At 39.9% G+C, this 20,436-nt stretch overlaps 1 protein-coding gene across 3 annotated transcripts in view; it reads right to left on the bottom strand.

The window, feature by feature from the left end:
* The window catches only part of LOC132906695 (pseudouridylate synthase RPUSD2-like), a 182,027-nt gene that overhangs the window by 43,746 nt on the left and 117,845 nt on the right, over nucleotides 1-20,436 (bottom strand). For all 3 annotated transcript variants that reach the window (XM_060959102.1, XM_060959104.1, XM_060959103.1), the window contains exon 4: nucleotides 14,484-14,571. In XM_060959102.1, the coding sequence (XP_060815085.1) occupies nucleotides 14,484-14,571 (88 nt within the window). The remainder of the gene's footprint in view (nucleotides 1-14,483; nucleotides 14,572-20,436) is intronic.

Below are 20,436 nucleotides of genomic sequence, written 5' to 3'. Positions count from 1 at the left end.
TTACTAATAAGATATAACACTTTACCAAATGTCCTTCAGGACAAATTGTAAAAAAAAAACCAAAATAAACTAAAAGAAACTAGCGTGCGGATCTGGACCAGCCTACGTTGTATTCCACACTTTGTACTTTAATATTCACAATATATACATACTTACAATACCTTACAATTTACCCACGCGTTTCTTTGATTCCACATACATCAAATAACCTTCACATAAATAAATTAAATTCTTCGTTCATATATATCTAGAAACGAGTTTTAAGCAGAACGATGGATGGGAATTTTCAGTCAGTAAACTTAAAGCAAGCAAGCAAGTTTTGTGTAAATTAACTTTAAATAAAAATAGAATGGAATAGAGGTAAATGTTTGGGTAGAGGAATATCAATAGGTGGTATTGAACAGAGCGGAACGTGGATGCACTAAGCACGAATTTACCGAGCAGCGTGAAGCGTGCAAATTCACGGACGACCCATTGACCATCCAAATTGTTGATCGATAATGTCGCACGGCAAGATGTACGCAATAAGGGACAACAAAGACTCGAGTATCTGGGACTGGAATGTACTCTCCTCTAAAGCGGCTATGCAATTAACACCCTTCCAGAGGGACATTGTTAACACGCCTATCTAGATAGTTTGGGGATGATAAATGCTGAAACGTCTGAAACATCATACGCTGAACAATTTCGATGTGCCCAGTGGAGATTTACGAGGGAATTCTACATGCTCCGAGATACGGATAATATTCATAGATAAATTCCTATCGTAGAAATACGATTGTTCGATTAATTTTATTTTAAAAAATTGTACTTCATTACGATACTTATTTTTGTAAACACTATCGAGGAAACGGATACCAAATATAGACGTTCGTTTTATCTTCTAAATGCAATAACGAATATTATAAAACGTTGGCATTCGTTTCACAAAGGAAAAATGATTCTTTAAACGGTTAAACGGTAATTAATCAAAGCTGGAAAACGTAATAGCGAGCTCTGTTTACCGATCGATCATAAATCTTCGCGTAGATCGCGGTCGATGTAGCTAACGACACTCTTTCAAATTATACTTCCGGAAAGGCAGCCAGCGTTTCCTGGTACCAATCAGAAATATACGCTGTTCCGTGTATCGGTTATCAGCGATCTATTCGCGGTAGTGGCAAATCGAACCCAAGAGGTGTGCGTGAGACCGCCGCGATTTTTTCCATCCTGTTCATGCAAATACCAGTCGTGCTTTACGACTTCTAACGAACCTCATTGCCACTGCCTTCAATTTTATTCCCGATCTATCCTATCGATACTTTTATTCCTTTCGCAAACGAGAAATAAAAAAAGAACAGAAAGAAAAAACAAGCGTCGCCATGATGAAGCGAAAAAAGAAGAAGAAGAAGAAGTATAGTACGTTATTCGATTTTTTCTTATTCCGCGTGAAAATAAATTTTCTCTCGCGTACATGACTTCGCGACAAAAGAAAACGCAAAAATTTACTCCAAGCGTTCCCGAGATTCAAATATTCGCGTTGGTTTAACTCTTTCAGCGAGGCAATGTATTCTTATTAATTAACCAATTAATTAATTTAAGTCACCAGTAACGTATTAGAACTATCCAATTTCTCGTATTGAAAATCGAAGTACACATTGCTGTATAGTCGAGGCAAAACGTAACTGGCGATGCTATTCGATTGCACCGACTAATGGAAAATTTTCCGACCCGGTTGCAAGAATGTATTAGGTGAGGTCACTTGGAAAATGTCGCGTTTGGAAATAATCGAACAATTAGGAAATTGCATTAGGTAATTATTTTTTAAGCAACTACGTGTTTCCAGATAGATCTTTACACGTTTATAAAATCTATTCAATCGGTTATTGTAAATAACGTATAAAGAACGTTGGCATTTCCATCTCGTAGACGTATTCAAATTTTTTCGCACTCTAGAAGATTGGTGTCTCGGAACCATTTGATTTAGAGAAAAATTCAAGCGAATGTCTGCGATCGTTTCTGAGGAAACAATTTGTAACGTTTCGTGTGTATAAAATTCTACGGAAAAAGTACTTGTAAATATTAGGTTGTCGGAAAAGTGTGTTTCTTTCGCAAACGTATTTTTTACAACAGTGCAAGCTTCATACAGACGTGAAACCAAGTTTGCCAAATGTCGCGATGTTTGTCTCAACAGAACAAGATGGATCGCGCGTAATTCGACGAAATAATACAAAACAAAAAACGTTGTGCGTCTATTACTTTCTCATAAAACGAAAGAAACTTTCCGGACAACCTAATATCGTCCAAGTTCCAACTATATTTTATACTGTAAGAAATGTGGATCTTTGGTGCCGAAATAATGTTGAAGGAACATTGAATATACACTGGGGTGTAATATTAGAATAATAATATATTTATTAGAAGAAGGATTTCTCACTTATTCTTCGATTCACACCTGCACGCGTCTCCGCACTTTCTCTACACTCGACAGCTAACCGGCCCTTCTGGATGCTTCTTAACAACTACCAATCGTCCTTTGTCTCAACTCAGACCTGGACGCGCTCTGACGCTTACACACACATTCACATGTACAGTGTAACTGTATTATCTTCCTAACATATATATAGTAGTTTTTTTTTTTTTTTGAATAGTTTATTTAGCCAATATTTGATTTTTTGTACATTTTTGAGATTCACAATAAACAATGAATTGAGTATAGTGTGTTTAGGCAAAAGTACCGATACGCGTCGGTACGACGTAGCCATGGTCTAATATGTGTCGTGGGTTTTCGGTTTTTGCGTTTATTTTTTTGTTTTTTTGGGTTTAAGTCGCATTGGTGCGTGATTTTTGTGTATTCTTGTGTGTGTTGTTTTTGTCCTGAAACTTGGCCGCAAAACAGGACTCACATATATATAGTAGATTCTAACGAAAATGACATTTTAAAACATCTTCAGGATTAAGGAGTAGAAGATACTCTGAGTGGAATGAAAGAATACCGAATGGTCGAGGAACTTTTCACGAGTCGATCCACTGAGCACCGATAATCAAACGATCGTCTAAATAATATGCGTCGCAAACAAGTTTGCAGGGATATTCGACTACGGTGGAATATTCAACCTCTCGACCAAACGAGAATAATCGTCCACGTCTGCGAAATTCATGGACCGACCGCGAGAGATATCGTTAAATATTTGTGTCGGTCGTTATCGAGACGCCGGCGAATGCACCTTCGCCTGACCCTCCAATCATGCCTCGTGGATATGGAAATTCGGTATTTTTCGTTTACCCGTTAACTCTCTCTCTCCCTCTCTCTCCCTCTCTCTCTCCTTCTCTCGTTCCTGTAACACGAACGATCGTAGTTTGCTTGGAGGGTGAGGCTGAAACGCAACGTCATTTGCATTTCGCGTAAATAACACGGACACGCCGTATGAAATCTCCGTCCTTGCGGATGTTTCGAATTTTCAATTTGTTCTCATTTTCCCTTCCTTGCATGTTTAATGGCAGGTTAATTGCAAAGTGGTCGAAAGACCGAGAATATAAAATGCAGAATAAATTTTTCTTTTACCCATCTAAATTGTTTCTCTCGAGTGAAAACGATATTTATCAAACTAGGATTTTTGTCGAGGATATTAGATGTATGCGAATACAAAGGAACGCGTGGATAAATTGTAACGCAGAAAATATATATTTTAAGTACCGAAGTGTAAATACAAATCGGAATATAATCGAGCTGATCCAGATGCGCACGCTAGCAGTGTTACCCCATGACCGAAAACCCTGAAGACAACGTCGCCTATCTACCGTTTATGGTTTGCCTTCGACGCGGTCTTTCGTCTATGCGCTGTCGATGGCTTCGGTGCTTGAGAATATTTTCAATTTTGAGGAAACTCGATGACAAAACTGCTCGTGAATAATCCAGCGTTGATTTCAGAAATAATTCTTTTCCCTCGCTCCCCTATGAAATGTCCACTCCGAAACGCATTTTTTCCTACGTTCACACCAATCCACTCAGCTTCACTGTCTCTCGTACTGTATTATCCGTCTCGTTGTCTGCTTAAATATTGGATCACACAGCGATGTAAACGCTATCGCGCGAGAGAACACAGAGGAGAGAGCGCGGAAGCATCTTTACCGGATCGCCACCGCCGACCAGATGATATCTCCTAAACTGAACTTGGAGCAACTCTTCGTGCATTCATGCGCCGTATCTAATCGCGTAACGAGCTCGATCCTGTCGTAAAGCTCACGGACAAACGAGCATTCGCGAAATTAAGCTGCGGGCAAAGTGAATTTAAGGGTATAAATGCTTCTTTCTTTTTCTACCTTCGAGCATTGCTAGATAGATCGCACTATTTTGTAACTTCGTGCCCTTAGAGCAAAAAAGTTTCACGGATTTACACGGGTCTCTTACGAAACAATCTTGCAAAACGAAGGCAATTGTTCGTAGGATGGAGTGTTAATTATTTTCAGTCAGATTTTAAACGTATTTCGCGAATATTCGCGGAAATTTATTTTCTAGATTAAAATTTTAATTAATAGTTTTTGGAAATTAGTATACGATTGTTAAAAGGTAAAGATATAATCGATAAGAAATATTGATAGTAGAAATATTTCGAAATAAACACGGGGAAATTGAATTATATTGATATTGATTTAGCAGAGTGGCTCTTAAGTAGAAAATCCCAGTATGCGATCAGACAGAATCACCGTGGTTTTCAATAGAGAGTATCGATTATTCAACGCAATTTGTTCAACCAATATTCTCGCAGAAAATACAAGTACAAAATCGTTATCATTTTCAAATCATAAACTTATACTACTTCGAACGAGTACACATTTACCATGCGCTGTATTTCCCCAGCTGAAATACCAAAGCCAAACGATTCATCGAACACGATGGAATTTAAACATATACAGGCGGGTTTAGTTAGTCAAACTACGCGCATTTATTCGCTGTACACTCGAAATGTCGAAAAATAAAAATATTTAAAAAATTAAAAACTCAAATAAAAGTACGAGAATAATAGAGACGATAAAACAGCAGAATCGCATTAGGAACAAACGCATATATGTAAAATGAAAAATCATCGCAGCAATGTTTCGTTATCTATCGTCAACTAGAGGACGAGAAACGATCGAATAAAGTTATTTACAACGAGAAATATTTCAGAAATGGATCTAGTTCGCGTTTAAATAACTGGAATAATTTTGAACAACGTTTCGTTGACCGATCACTAAACGAAAGAATGACAACGTAAAACGATTTAAAAGTAAATATAAGAAAATGGAGGTGCAATCATCCAGCGTATTTCAACGTTGAATTATCAGTCACGAGTCAGTGAGAATCAGCAGATACGTTGGCGAATCAGGCGAGCATCATTAATATTCTCACGCGTTATCGAGGAATCGCGAGGAAGAGTGGAGAGAACGCTTTCTCGCAACGTATCATTACTAGCACGCTAAATCGTGGCTCTGTATCTATCTACGGTGTCTTGTACACCCCCTGCCACCCTCCACAGCCCGTAATCTTATCTCACTGCGAATTATACACGGCAGACAGAAGCCTCGAATTTACTGGCGGACGTGGATAGATCGAGATTACAGGCGAACTCGCGTGCATCTCGGCGATGATCCGCGTGACAGCGCGATGGGCCCACCCGGGGAATCCCGTTAATGAGACATTTTCTCAAGATCTAATGGAAGATCGAAATGGCGGCCGACGTAGATACGCCTCTCCACTAAAAATTTCAACCTTATCGTCAAAATGTTCCGAATAATTTTAGCTACAATTTCTATCTAGTGAAATTTTTATTGTAACAGAAGAAAAAGGGAAGAAAGAAAAATAGAAGCGAACACGCAAGAAAAAGGAACAAGTTTCGACACGGTAATTTTGCTTTGCAAGCGCGACGAATCGAGTCACGTCAAAGGGAAGAAGAAGTAGGAAATCGTCTGGGATGTAAAACCAGGCCGCAAAGTCGCGGATCGTCTCCGGTCGCCCGAGGAGAACTCGATTCGCCGAACGAAGAAGACGATAATGATCGTCGCGATAGTCCCCGGGAGTACAGTAACAACCGGAGAGAGAGAAAGAGATTAAGAAACGACGGAGGTGGTTGGAGAAATATTTTTCCTCGATTCGAAAGTCGTTTGAGACGCAAAGCCGACCAAGAAAAAGATATAGTCAACGGCAGAGCGAAGAAAACACGGAAGGGGTGAAAACGTGAATTCGCGAGTTTATTCCATTGGCAGTTTCGCAAATTACCTATCGATCTATATGACGGACGAAAGATTAGGAAAGTTAATTTTTCCTTGGAAATTTTCGTTGAAAATTTCTTTCTTGTATCAGGGATGGAAAGTAATTTTAGTGAATTTAAAATAACGAAATAAAAAATATGATGACTTGACAAGTAGTATAGTTTTAGATTTATATTTAATGGCAACGACGATAAATATTTAACAAAACGGTTACTGTACTGAAATTTTATGGCTGATATTTTTCCTGTTAGAGACGAAAATTGATTTTGATAAGTTTAAAATTATAAGATAAAAAGTGTGTCGACCGTATTCGTAAGAGGATGGATGTTTCAAAATTTTAGTTCCTGAAATATACGTCGCCTTTACAAAGTGTATTTTGGCTAGGCTTGTATGTACAACGAATCAAGCTTCGAGAGATACCCTGTATATCTACAACCAGAAGCTTCTTGTCACAGTTTTTACGATGTGTGACAGGCCCTCGCCTACCTGTCCTACTTTAATAACAAGAAAAGGTTGAAAGAAAGAGTTTCTCTACATCATTGTACTCCAGTGACAGAGCCAGTAATAACGGCTAGGAGTTCTTCCCACGGAACAGGCGAAAAGATACTTTAAAGTCACGGTTTTCAGACACCACTGCCGTACAGTAATATATCAAGTACATCGAGCGTGCTTGATCGCTTGCTTGATAAAATTAAAAACTTTGTAAAAAGGTTTGTCGACGAGTCTGACTTCCGAGGGTCTTCGTTAGTACGATAATAATAAATAAGAAACGCTTAAAAGCGAAAGAGAATAACATCCTCGGGAAGACACAGGTTCTAACCACCTCGAAGATCTTACAAAACAATCCACGAAATAATTTATCCCACGTCGGAAACGATCAACATCACCGTAATACGTATTACGTATAAATACTATAACCACGATGAAGGCGAATCTGTTCTCCAGCGGCTTTCCAACGCGAGAAAAAAGAAGAAGAGAGACAAAAACAAGGAGAGAAACGGGTCTTAAGACGGCGAGATCTTCGCGAGCTGATAAAACCGTTTTGCCTGAGCTTCTCAAGATTCTGAAAACAGCCTACGAGAAAAAAGAACAGCATTTCTGTAACCGGTATATACGAAGATAGAAGAACGGAAAGAAGATCCGGAAGATTCACAGAGACACAAAAATACAACGTTCCACAGCCACCTGCTAGCTCGAAACCTTCTTCGATCTTGCGGGAATGAAGAAGACTTCGTCGAACGAAGAAGATTTTGTAAAAGGAGTGGAGAGGCCAAAAAGGCAGGGTGGTAGGGAGGAAACAGAGTAGAGGGGAAGAGAAGGAGTTATAGAGGGTGGAGAGGAAGAGAAAGATAGTCCAAGTATACCGTGAGCCAAGGATTCCTCTAGCCAATAGCGTACTCTTGGCTCCTCCAACCGAGAGATAGGATCGGATCTAGATTTGAATCACGTAGAAGCTCCACCCCTCTATCTTCGTTGTATACACGGGTATCAGCGACGTCGGGCTGATCGTTTCGCTATGACCCCCGAGTGGCGTGAACGTTGCATCAACGTAGCTCGGGTAACGGTCCCTTCGATGCGACCCAGGTCCGAAGATTCGATACGACCCAGGGGTCGATTTAATTGTCGCGAGAATCTTGCTTGGCCAGCTCCGTGGTCTCGTAGTTTGTTTGCTCGGTTTGTCAGTGTTTTAGAAATGCAGAGACGAGTCTCTGTTCGTTTGTTTGTCGGAAAATTGAGACGGATTATCGGAGACGATAGGGTTAATGGAGAAACGAATAAATTCAACGATCCGAGAGTATTTGGGATCGTTTGGAGGCTAAATAACCGGACTGAAATTTGACGCGAGGATGGAAATTAAGATGGATTATTCGATATCGACGATTATTTAGTAAAAGAAGACGAATTCGATAAACTGGATACGACGATATTGCGAGTTATTTTAGAATGGGAGACTCGTGTTTCTGTTTGGTTTGGCTATCGACGATTCGAAACTCCGTAGCCAAGAGTATACGGAGCGCAACGAAAGCGTATACAGGGAAGACAGAGAGATGGAACGGAATACTCGTTGGGAATATTGGTTGGCCGTGTCACAAGTCTCCGGTAATGGAATGCGTTTCTCGCGTTAAGGGGACGTCCATCGAGAATCGGAGGAGAAGCACGCCGGTGGGCGTGTGTCTTTCGAGTGGCATTAATAGGTCTTTGTTTCGTTGGAGGAGGAACTGGAGGATGCTCCGGCAGCACGTCGTCAGCCGTGCGAGTCTATTATTCGAATGTGGAGCAGATATCGGTTGTCGATATGCCAGTAGGTCTAAATATTCGATCGATTCTCTCGTCTACCTTCTCTTCTCTTCGTTTCCCTTCGTCTTCGCGATCCTTCCCCCTCATTCCTCTCTTTGCTCTAGTCAGCTCTCTGTGTTCTCTCAGACACTCGAATCCTTACGTGCCTTCGCGCACACCACCCTTTCCTTTCCTTTTCACTCCGCCACGACTAACGCTGTTCCCGTTATCGTCAATTCGCCACTGAAACTCGCTATAATGAACCGAACAGGCAATCGATAGACATCGAACGCGACCAACGTGGTCTCGCCACCAACTTCCACCGATTTCCCGCGGAATTGCTCGCCAAATCGCCTTCTCAATGGCAGGAATAAGACTGAATACGTTCGACAATTATTGTTAGAATTTAATCTTAAAGTTAAGATTAATAATCTGCGGAAGACACAACGTTTATGTTAAAGTAATATTCGGTGATATTTATTAAACAGAACTACATATGAAGAATATAGAACTACACTGAATATTATCAATCTTGTAATGTAATTATTTTGCAATGTAATAATCTGTGGAAGACACGATGTTTATGTTGAAATAATATTCAGTGATATTTATTAAACAGAACTACATATGAAGAATATAGAACTACACTGAATATTGTTAATCTTGTAATGTAATTATTTTGCAATGTAATAATCTGTGGAAGACACAATGTTTATGTTGAAATAATATTCAGTGATATTTATTAAACAGAACTACATATGAAGAATATAGAACTACACTGAATATTGTTAATCTTGTAATGTAATTATTTTGCAATGTAATAATCTGTGGAAGACATGATGTTTATCTTGAAATAATATTCAGTGATATTTATTAAACAGAACTACATATGAAGAATATAGTACTACACTGAATGTTACTAATCTTGTAATGTAATTATTTTGCAATGTAATAATCTGTGGAAGACATGATGTTTATCTTGAAATAATATTCGGTGATATTTATTAAACAGAACTACATATGAAGAATATAGTACTACACTGAATGTTACTAATCTTGTAATGTAATTATTTTGCAATGTAATAATCTGTGGAAGATGCAATGTTTATGTTGGAATAATATTCAGTGATATTTATTAAACAGAACTACATATGAAGAATATAGTACTACACTGAATGTTACTAATCTTGTAATGTAATTATTTTGCAATGTAATAATCTGTGGAAGACACAATGTTTATGTTGAAATAATATTCAGTGATATTTATTAAACGGAACTATAGAACCAAATGTATATAAGCGAGTGATATAATTAACAACGTATGCAAGAATTGTTGACAGTTGGCCAGTTGCTCTCAGTCTAGACGTAGGTAGCAACCCATGATCCCTTAAATATTTTGAACCCCACTCTCTGTACAGTAATGAGTATGACCTGTGAAAGTGTCCTGTTCAAATGCCTGTGTAGGTGTCCGTGTAAGAGTATTTGTGCATATGCGTGTAATATCGTTGCATCCCAACAATTATTTCACGAAAATACGCAGAGTTCGGAGAAAATATATTTTTCGCTATACTTTTATTTATATAAATACAGCTTTACTTGTTTTGGTTCGTACTTAACGACAGAAAGCTTGCCCCTGAGATTCAACGTTGATGCAGAAGTGGTATAACGTTGGTAAAATCAGCCAGGAGGCAAAGTATTTTATATTTAAGGAAGTAAATATCGGCAGACTATTGCATACGCAAACTCGGCGGCGAAAAACCGATCGGTTTTGAGATCGAGATGTAATTATTCGAAAAAAGAAAAATTCGTTTGCTACTTTGCAATCTCTTTGATGGAAACATCGCGATGGAAACAAGTATTCTTATAGAGTCGATCGATATTGGAAAACGCAAAGATTTATCGGTCCTTTTTGAGTAAAAGACCGACAAGAAGTCTGAGAAAGTTGGTGAAACTTTGGTTCTAAGTGGTGGCACAACTTACCCTTCCAGAAGGTAGAAAGAAGATTAAAGGATTTCCCAGAAAGCAAGATAGGAGCGGGAATATTTAGCTACTCGAATCCATCTTTGATGTATTTTATAACTGAAATTTGGTTGCTTCGCATGAAACTTTAAAACTCTATTTCGTAACGTCCATTACTCGAAAACGTTCTAACGAAGAACGTTACCTATCTCCACTTAATTATACATTTTATTATCTTCGTCTAATCGTTTCTATCATTTTTTTCTAATATTCCTTGAAAAGGAATCGTGGTCGGTCCAATTACCAAAGATATCCTGTATAATAGCGTAAGAACTCGTTAAACGCAAGAAAGTCTCCTCCGGACGTAAAGGTTAATACCGTTTTAATGAATAAAATATCGCAAGCTCTTCCAATATTATCTACGTTCTCCGTTACTTCTCTGATACATTGGACGTAAGATATACGTCTGTTTCAAGAGAAACAGGCAATTTAGATTTCCCGAAGAAATCGTTGAAGAAATCACGATGTGCCTTAAACTGCTTCGTAAGAATATCCTTGCAGCTCTATTATCGTACGTATGTATATTGCGGCGGTACTATCTCTGAAAAGAGATCGTTATTAACAAGGATCTTCGTCTTCGCCTCGTTTATCTTCTTTGGAGGATACGAATATCGAGAGAGACCCGGGAATCGTATTTTCTGTCGAGGTTGAGGTTGACCGATCGAAGAACGAGTGGATGAATTTATAATAGAAAAGTATATTGAAATAACTAAAGGTATAAGTATAAGTTTATGCTGATTCAGATCCTTACTGCCTTAGTGCTACTAGACAATGCAACGATAGGGAGCACGTTCGTATATTTATAGCAAAAGGACATTACCAAAAATGTTAACCTTATAGCTTTGGCTAGAGACTACAGTGAACGTAAATAGAAATCTGTTTGTTAGTTCCTTTGTTCCTGTTAGGAAGATGATACAGTTACACTGTACATGTGAATGTGTGTGTAAGCGTCAGAAGGGCGTCCAGGCCTTAGTTGAGACAAAGGACGATTGGCAGTCGTTTAGAAGCATTTGGAAGAGTCGGTTAACAACAAGCATGCGGACGAGTAGGTTTACGAGGTCTCTTCATAGTATAAGATATTTGTATAACTGTGGTGTGTAAAATAAAGTGAATTATTTGTATTTCCGAATCCCTCCTATATCTTTACAGTTCCAAGATCTTGCAACCTAAAACATAATGTATACTCAAAGGTACAATAATATGCACCGCTCCTTATTTAGAATATTTCTGCGTAATAGCAGTCTCCAGGTTATATATATAAAGAAATATGTAGAGTTTTTCTCAAAGTAGTTACTTCAACATTTTCGACGTTCCTTTCGCTCCTTCTCATAGCGTTCTTCGTTATCGACGAGTAAACGTTATTTCCACTAATGAGCATAGCCATAGCCGCCTATCAGTGTTCGTCTATCAAGCGATTCCCGTGGAACGTCGATAATGCGGCACGTTGGCTGGAAACACAGAGGCAGCCATCGCCGCGAGCAACTACTTTAATTACCGAACGTATTGACACTCGATAAATCGACTTCGTCGACTCGTTCCAGCGATTCCGGCTGCGGATTCGTTTACAGTCCACGATCCATACCTATACACCTATTTCTGCTTAATAAACTCTCAATAAACGGCCTCGTGCGGTGAAATCGATTGATTAGTCGCGTGTCTAACCGAGACAGTAGCTGTAACCGGCTTTTTAATTAACGTTCGCCAGTATCGTTGAAAGAACGTCGTCGGTTTCTTGCAAAGAGTTTATTGTTGCTGCCACTCGATAAGGGAAGTACACTTTCGTTTAATTGTAAAGTTCACCGACTAACGAAAGAGAAAACCTTTGTTTACCCTATGGCCATTGTTGCCCGGTTAAATGGCCACGAGTTGTCCCGATCATCTTTTACAATTGCTCGCTCGGAACAATGCTTGACATTATTTACGATCCACATTGACGATAATCAAATTACTAACGAGTTACTAAGCTTCAAATTTCCAGTGAATCGTCGAATCTTATAGACACGTTGTAAAAATGCGAGGCAACGCTCAACAAGCTCCCGAACGTGTTAAGAACGTTCTGAGACTCTCTGTCTCTCAACTTATTTACGACAAAACGAGTCGACGTAGAATAACAGCGGTTAGTTCGTACAAGGTCCTCTCTCTCTCTCTCTCTCTCTCCGGCTGATTAGTCCCGCTTGGTTCTCAAACGGTGGCTATTTAAACGAACGATACGATAAATCGTGGAAAGGAATAAATTGCAAGCTCTGATTGCAAGCTGTCGCGGTGCCAGAGATTCCAGTTGCTCAAGGTCACCTAATCCTGCTATCGCCCTAAAAGTCGTCCGTACTTTCGATTACAGCCACGAGTATCGGTTTCGCTAGAACTCCTCGTCTCTTGGTTCTTCGCGATATCGCAAAGCGAAAGGAGATAACTTTCTGATCGTCCTGGCGAACGGCGCATGCAAAGCTCTTTGAATTAATTCGCGTTTCCCGCTAACGACCAACGAAGAATCGCTCGAATAAACAAGACTACCAAGTATTGCTCGATAACCTGGCGTTTTAACGACGCTGTCACGACGATAGAAAATACGAAACCTGTTAAATACGATGTTATTTCGATCCTCTTTTATCTTTCATCGGAAAAGAAAGGATTGGAAAAGCGATGAAAAAGAGGGAACGATACGCGTTAATCGGTTCATCTGCATTCCCGACGACCTTACAACGGTAACTGCAGCCTTTACCGACTCCCTCTCTGTTCACCAGGTAATCGCGGATAATCCCGCGAATGGCTATGATTCGAACAATGATCCCGACTGCTGTCTCTCGTTTCCCGGCACCAGCCGGTTAGTTGGCGTGGTTCACAATGCCAACGAAATCGAATAGCACGAAGGGAAAAAGGGTCGAGGGGAAAAGCTCTTTCGGTGTTTTCGTTTTCATCGACCCTGCCCGGGATCGAGCTATCTCGTGCCTGCAAGCTTCGCGACGTTACACGGCGTGGCGCTACGCGTGGAATGGTATATCTAACACGGCATACTGTCATTTTTAAATATCTGACACAGCTCACACACTGTGCTCGGAGGTGTTTATTTTGTCGATCGTCTTCGCCGGCGATCAATTCGAGATCTCTTTGCGATTCTTTAAAAGAATTTGTCTCTCCTCGCCGCTTGTTGGATCCAACGACGAATTATCGAGCAACTACCCTTGTATTAGTCCGACAAACTGCTCCAATCTCCAGATACACGTCATACAGCCGATCGATCGTATATTCTCACGATCCGTTGTACGATCGAAACGCAGATCAGCGCGATATAACGGAACGCTGTGCGCGTTTACCGATAAAATAGAGTTACCGATTCACACGCATCGTCTAATTGTCAATCTTTGTCTAATTGACCGCCAGCGACGCTGTTGATCGACGATCGACCGTCATAAATCCGTGCGTTAACTGTTAATTGCTGATACATGTAACGTCTAATGGCCCCCCGAAGGGACACACTCACACACGACGCAGTTTTCACGAAGCAATTTATCGGATAATATCGGTTCGCTCGTGAAATACGATACTTTCCAAAATAATTTAATTTTTGCTTTAATTAACCCTACATTCGATATATCGAGCAACTTTTTTATTACTGCTAGCGGATACTCTAAAACATAATTATTCTTTTAATCTTTAATTTTAATTGTCTTTTTGGAAATATCATAGCTACACTACAAAAACTTGCGACTACTTTTCCAATTGCACCTCCGTCCGTGTCATCTACTCATTTCCAAAATTAATGCCGCGAATATCGACGATAATAGTCTCCTTCGCCTCGATCAAATTTTCTAAAAAAAAATCCCGAACCAAGTTCGTTTTAAAAGATAGGTTTTTCAGAATTCTTATTTGAAATTCCCGTGGAATACGCAGTACGTAATTCGAAACTTGTTAACGATAGTGTATACCGGGGTTAAAGATAAAACGGAGGGCATACTGACCGTTCTCCACGTAATAACTGGTTTCATTGTACCGTTCGTCTGTGAATCCTGGCCTCTTCGCTTTCAAAGCTTTCGTTTCCAATTTCGCCTGCAAGAAAGAACGTAGATAAGTGAACCGTATACCTCGTGATCGGTGCCTGACACATGGCCACCGGAAACTCGAGCCAGAGAAAATGAACGAGGATCGAAAGGGTAGAGGATCGTTCGAGCTCTCGCCCAGGGAGCGTTCCATCTTTTAGCAATGGTTAATTTTCGGGGCGGACTTTGGGCAAAGGTGATCGTGGCGTTCGTTTCTGGAAAGAAGCCTTCGAGGCGATCGGTTTCGAGGTACCGGAATAACGAATAATTTGAAGGAAATTGGATTGGATAATTTGACGTTTTAAGTATAATATCGCTGAAAAATATTCACACGCTTGCTCCTTTTTTCACAATATTTAATTACAGTCGAGAAAACTAAGAAAAGTACCAAGAGAATAATTTCATAAAATTTATCCATCGAAAGAAACTTCTTAAACTATTTCCGACCTAATTACACTCTTTTTAAATTGAACAAATTTCCCGATATCGATAAAAATCTCCTGAATTGAGTTTTGCGCCAAAAAAAGATTTCTCTTTAAGTCGAACGAAAGCACAGTTAGATCGGCGAGTTTGAAAAGTCCGTGGTGGAGTTACTAACGTATTCGCTGTCATAAATTCTTCTATCTGGAACAAAATGAGAAGAAGAAGAAGATCCGCAGAGAATGAACAAGAATTTGGAAATTGTGAGCAAAAGGGCGAAAATATTGGAGCGTCCGTCGAAGATAAGACAGCGTAATAATTTGCAGCGGGATTTATCAACCGCAGTTAGTCGTTCAGTAGATAGCGACCGATGTGGTCAGCCATTGAATCCGCGTTCCAGTGGCTTTTTGGTATTTAACACGGTAAATAGAATAGAAGAGATAAAAACGACATAAGAATATTGTAATATGATAAAGTTTACCTTTAAAAGTTAAAATATGCGACGATAAAATTAGCATTTGAAAATTTCAAACGTCAGTTTCGTCGTTTAAGAGGATTTTTTTGATACACGGCTCGTTTAATTTTCGTGCTATGGATTAGGTAGAGAAGGATTTTCCAAAATTCTAGTAATAACATTTAAAACCCGTGGGCGCGTTAACAAATATAATCTTCAAACGAATAATTTAAATTTTATAATTTTCTTCGGCTATTTTCACAAGAACATGACGTACATGTAGATGATATTACGTACTTGTGATAATTATTTTACCATTAATTCGTACATTCGAATAACTTTCGACGAACGTCGTTCATGCATTATTAATACAAATCGCCCAAAGTGTTTACATAATTGTGAGCGGTAGTGTACGTATATTAATCATACAGTATCAATGCTAATTATCGCGTTAAATTGAGGATAAAATTGCAAACCGAAGGAAACGAGGTTGAATATCGGTAGCAAACGTACGGAAGAATTTATTACGTTTAAAAAGTATGAAAACGCGATACAATGGAAACGTAAAAATGCGATAATACAGAAATAATGTAATACAATTTGAACTCGAAATGCCAAACAATCGGCCGCTATAAACGAGCGAAATTTCGCTAAAGCGAAACATCTCTTCTGTCTCTACCGCTGAAAAACCAAAAAAAAAAAAAAAAAAAAAAAAAAAGAAAGAGAGAAAAAAATCGAAAAACACGGGAAAAAACAAACGAAGACAAACACGGAGGATCGTGACGCGTCGCGACCATTTCCGGCTCGAAGCTGCGGTCTGACAAACCCGAGCAGAACGGAACAATCTTCCCTTTGTTTCACGTGAACCAAGCAAAGCGGCGTTGTGTTCCAGCGCGCGGCCAGCCTTCAATTATAGCAGCCGAGTTGCGCCGCTCGGTCGGCCGAAATAAATTTACCCGTGGCCGACATTAATTCTCTCTTCGATCCCGTGCCAATAATTCTTTCTTTCTCGTTCTCCCGCGGCGAAATGCTCCTATTCGTGACGGAAGCACACGATCCAACGTGACCATACTTGTTTCTTTCTTTCTTTCTTTTAAGATCGCGCGAATCACAAAGCTTGGAGTTTAGAGGAATAATTACAGACTCAAGCACATTTTCTTTATTTCTGCAACATTTTCTAGAAATCGCTGATCGTGCCCGGATACGTTGACCGAAATTATTTTCGCAAAGTTGTTCGCATTCCATATAAAATGCACGTCACGTAAGAATAGATGTAATAACTGAATTTGTGAAAAATTCCCTCTTTCCTTTTTCCAAATTCCCTCCACGTTAGAATCACCGGAGAAATATACGTGCTGCCGTGTATTTTTTTCAGGTACGATTACGCCATTTATAGGTGGAACCATTTATATCAGCGGCGAGGTCTTTTCACAAGATTCGTATCGCTGCTATAAGAAAAAAAGAAAAAAAGGAAAAAAGAAAAAAAAGGAGGAAAAGGACAGGAAGAAAAACAGGAAAGGGAGAAAAAATGGACTCGAGAAGAATCGTAAGGGGCATTTTTGAAATTTACCATTCAACCAAGTCGGTGAATTTCGCGGAATCCATTAAACGTCCAGACGAATTAATTAAAAATTCTCCCGGGACGAATTTACTTTGGGATCATAATCCGCTTAACTGGCGCAGCTTCATTTAATAAGCATAATTAATTAACGTTTAATCGATTTCAATCTAGCTCGTGCCTCATACTTCTGACTTTCTATTAAAAAAAAAAAAAAAAAAAAAGATAGGAAGATATTTTACGATACAGTCCTGGCATATTTCATCAAATTTTCCAGCGTCTCGTTATCCGATACATTGAAATTATCGATATCGAAGCAAACTTCTCTTTACATCTAAAAACATTAGTCGATTAAAAAAGCAATTTCTGCCCCATCATATACTATAAAAAACAAAGTAATAGCGCGCGTTTTATCGACGAATAAAATTGCACTTAATCTAAACGCGTCCCTCCTAGGTTGCGCTCCTAAATATCCATTCTATTAAAATCGTTGATCACGTCGACAGCCATTACAAGGCCCGTGAAAATCATGGCTTGGCTCGTATTAATATCTGTTAATCAGCGCGATAATTAAAGGCTCGGAACGACGTCCGGATGCGCGATTTTCGCACACCCGGAACAAACGGCGCATTACGTTAATGGATCCTAATATTCGAGAGCCTGTGTGCTCTCGACAACGAACATCTCGCTTATACGTGTTTTAATTAAGACAATAATTAGTCGAAACATCGACCCATGTAAATCCGATTGGTCGGTCGCGTAACACGAAATCGCGACGCGCAAACAATTCTGTTCGAGGACCGATCGATACTATTACGTCGAGTAATAGAAACAACGTAATCGAAAAGCTCTTGCATATTCCACCAATTATATCGATCGATCTCCATTGTTCGTATGTATATCATTAACATTTTCGTGATCGATCACCGCCGCGTACTTTGACTGAAAAACGACTTGTTGTTCGTTTAAACGACAAAAGAAACCTATCAAATTCGCAAACGTTCAAAAAATATTGAGATTAAAAATCCTCCAAAAATTGGTCTTAAGCTTCGTACGCAGATAATCTCGGTCTCGTTGTCTCTAGCCATTTAGAATTCCATTAACAGGCGACGCAACTGTATGGTAATTCTTGATACGCTTGGAACATTGCGCAATATGTATATCCATGCTCCAGGTTGAAACGAATTCGGGAAAGTTCTGGTCGCGGATAAACCTTAATCGAATGCCAGCCAGGTGCAGCTCCATGTCGATGTTGATCCGATTTTTTCACATTCTAGCCGTGTTCCAGTGTCCAGCAACGATGATCAAACGGCACAGCTCGGCCACTTGGTCAGCGACAAATTTAATTTAACGAGCTCGCGCGACCGTGAATTAACGTTGCTCGTTCTATTTCACAGGGAACTCGTCCTGTCGTGTTAGAATCGGCCCGCCGATGGTAACGTTTAAATCGCAATTAAATTTACATTAGCGGCCGGGTAGGGGTGCGAAGTTAATCAGGGCTCTGCATAATCACAGGAAACAGCGTCGGTAGATTCGATATTGACCATGCCGATGAAACGTTCGGATCAGGTCCGTTGAACAGGGCCACGATAAACGATGCTTTAATTCTTAGCTCGTTTAATATACCTATTTAGTCTTTCAGTCAGGTCGTTCCTTCGCTAGAAACTTCTGTAATTGGAAAATTAATCGCGGAATAACGGCGAGACGATTAATAAAAACGTACCAATGTCGATGCAAGTAGATTACGTAATCTATTCTTGGCAGAAAGGAAATGACGTATAGAGCAAATGGAGAATTCCTACCTAAAGAAGTTATTACGTTCAATGGCACAAAATTCTCAGTACCGTATTCTGAAATATCCTGAAAAACTTGAACCAACGTAAGAAATCCTCGACTCTCTACTAGGAACGAATACTCTCTCTTTCTCTCTCGACTTTGTTAATATTTCCCTTCGTGCGCGAGTTCTCGCCCACCAAAGGAAACAAAAGGGAACCAGAGAGAAAGAGAGAAGGTAAAAAAAAAAAAGAACAGAAAAGAGAAAACAGCACGTTCGATCGCGGGATAAAGCGTTTCGTGCTCCAAACGCGATACGATGTTAGAAGACTCGACTCGTAGAAGTTGCGGGACCGGCAAATAAACGGAAAGAAGCGGAGGTGGTAGAAAAAGGAGAGCAAGAAACAACCCTCGGCTGCGTTGCCGTTCCACACGGCCGACTTATGTTTCCATCTGCACGAATTTTCGCGCCACTCGGCCCCGTGTTCTGGACTTTCGGCTGTATCGACCGGCCCTCGAGCCACCCCTCGACCATCTCCCTGCCACCACCAGTCACGCTTTCTGTCTGCAAGTCAATGTCTCCTTTCCACATCGACCACGCCGTACTCGTTGCCTCGGGCCTTCTCTACTTCCACCCTCGTGAATCCCGAGGCCGCTCCATTCGCCATTTAGGCTTTACCCACCTTCGACTTGATTTTCCTTCCTGCTTCGTCTTATCGTAAGAACCTTCCTTTTTTTCTTTTCCTCCTTCTTAGGTAGGCGAGACAGATAATGCGAGTGAAGAATCTTAGCATCGAGGGATCGAGTTAAAGCTGTCCTTTTTCTTTGTTTCTTCTCTTTTTTTTTCCTCCGAAGCGTTAGAACGAGGATCGAACGTGTAAGGCAGGTGGGAACGACATGGCGCGGTCGTAAATCGAAATTTCGATTTAGATACGGTCGATTTTTATCGCAACGTTCTTCAAAATTGTGTTATTTCCACTTATTCGCGATCTAAATCGAATGTACAGACCGAACCTTTGTTTCAACCCGTTTTCGAAAGATCTCCCCAATCGTGAAAAGTCGCTACTTGTAATAAAATCGGCAGATCGTAATGAAATTTTTGTCTTCGATTCTTTTTACTTTTCCCTTTTAATTTTGTCAAAAAGCTTTCTGTAAACGATGTTTCACGGATCGCAAAAATCAATAAGAAGAGATTATGTAAAAGGTAAGTATCAAACAGCCTAAGAGGATATCAAAGTCACTGGAAGCTTCTCGAGGAATTACTCTTTTCTTTCTCTTTGGCAGGAACTCTCTCCCTTAAAGGTTTCTCTCAAAGGTTTCTTTGGTGGCACCGAAATCTTGCCCGACATCCTGCCATTTAGGCGTGTCCTCGAACCTCCTTTCTTCCCAACTTCCTTTCAACCGTGAAAGGACAAAGTTCCTCTCCCTAACAAGCTCAAATACCACGCGCGTACCAGTTTATAAACCGCTGCGTTAAAAGGATCTTCCCACTGTCCTATAATTCACTTTGCCGTATTTCTGACGATTACATCGATCGGCGTATGGATCGTTCGATGGAGAAACTCGATCTTTGGATGCTTCTCGATCAAACTGACAAGTTTTTCAGTTTTCAAGTACTCGAATTTTCAAATTATTGGATTATCGAATTTGTGAATTTTCAAATTGTTCAA

This window comes from Bombus pascuorum, chromosome 5, assembly GCF_905332965.1.
Source record: "Bombus pascuorum chromosome 5, iyBomPasc1.1, whole genome shotgun sequence".
NCBI classification, from domain to species: domain Eukaryota; kingdom Metazoa; phylum Arthropoda; class Insecta; order Hymenoptera; family Apidae; genus Bombus; species Bombus pascuorum.
The sequence above is the reverse complement of the archived record's forward strand: the minus strand, read 5'-3'. Positions and strand labels throughout refer to the sequence as shown.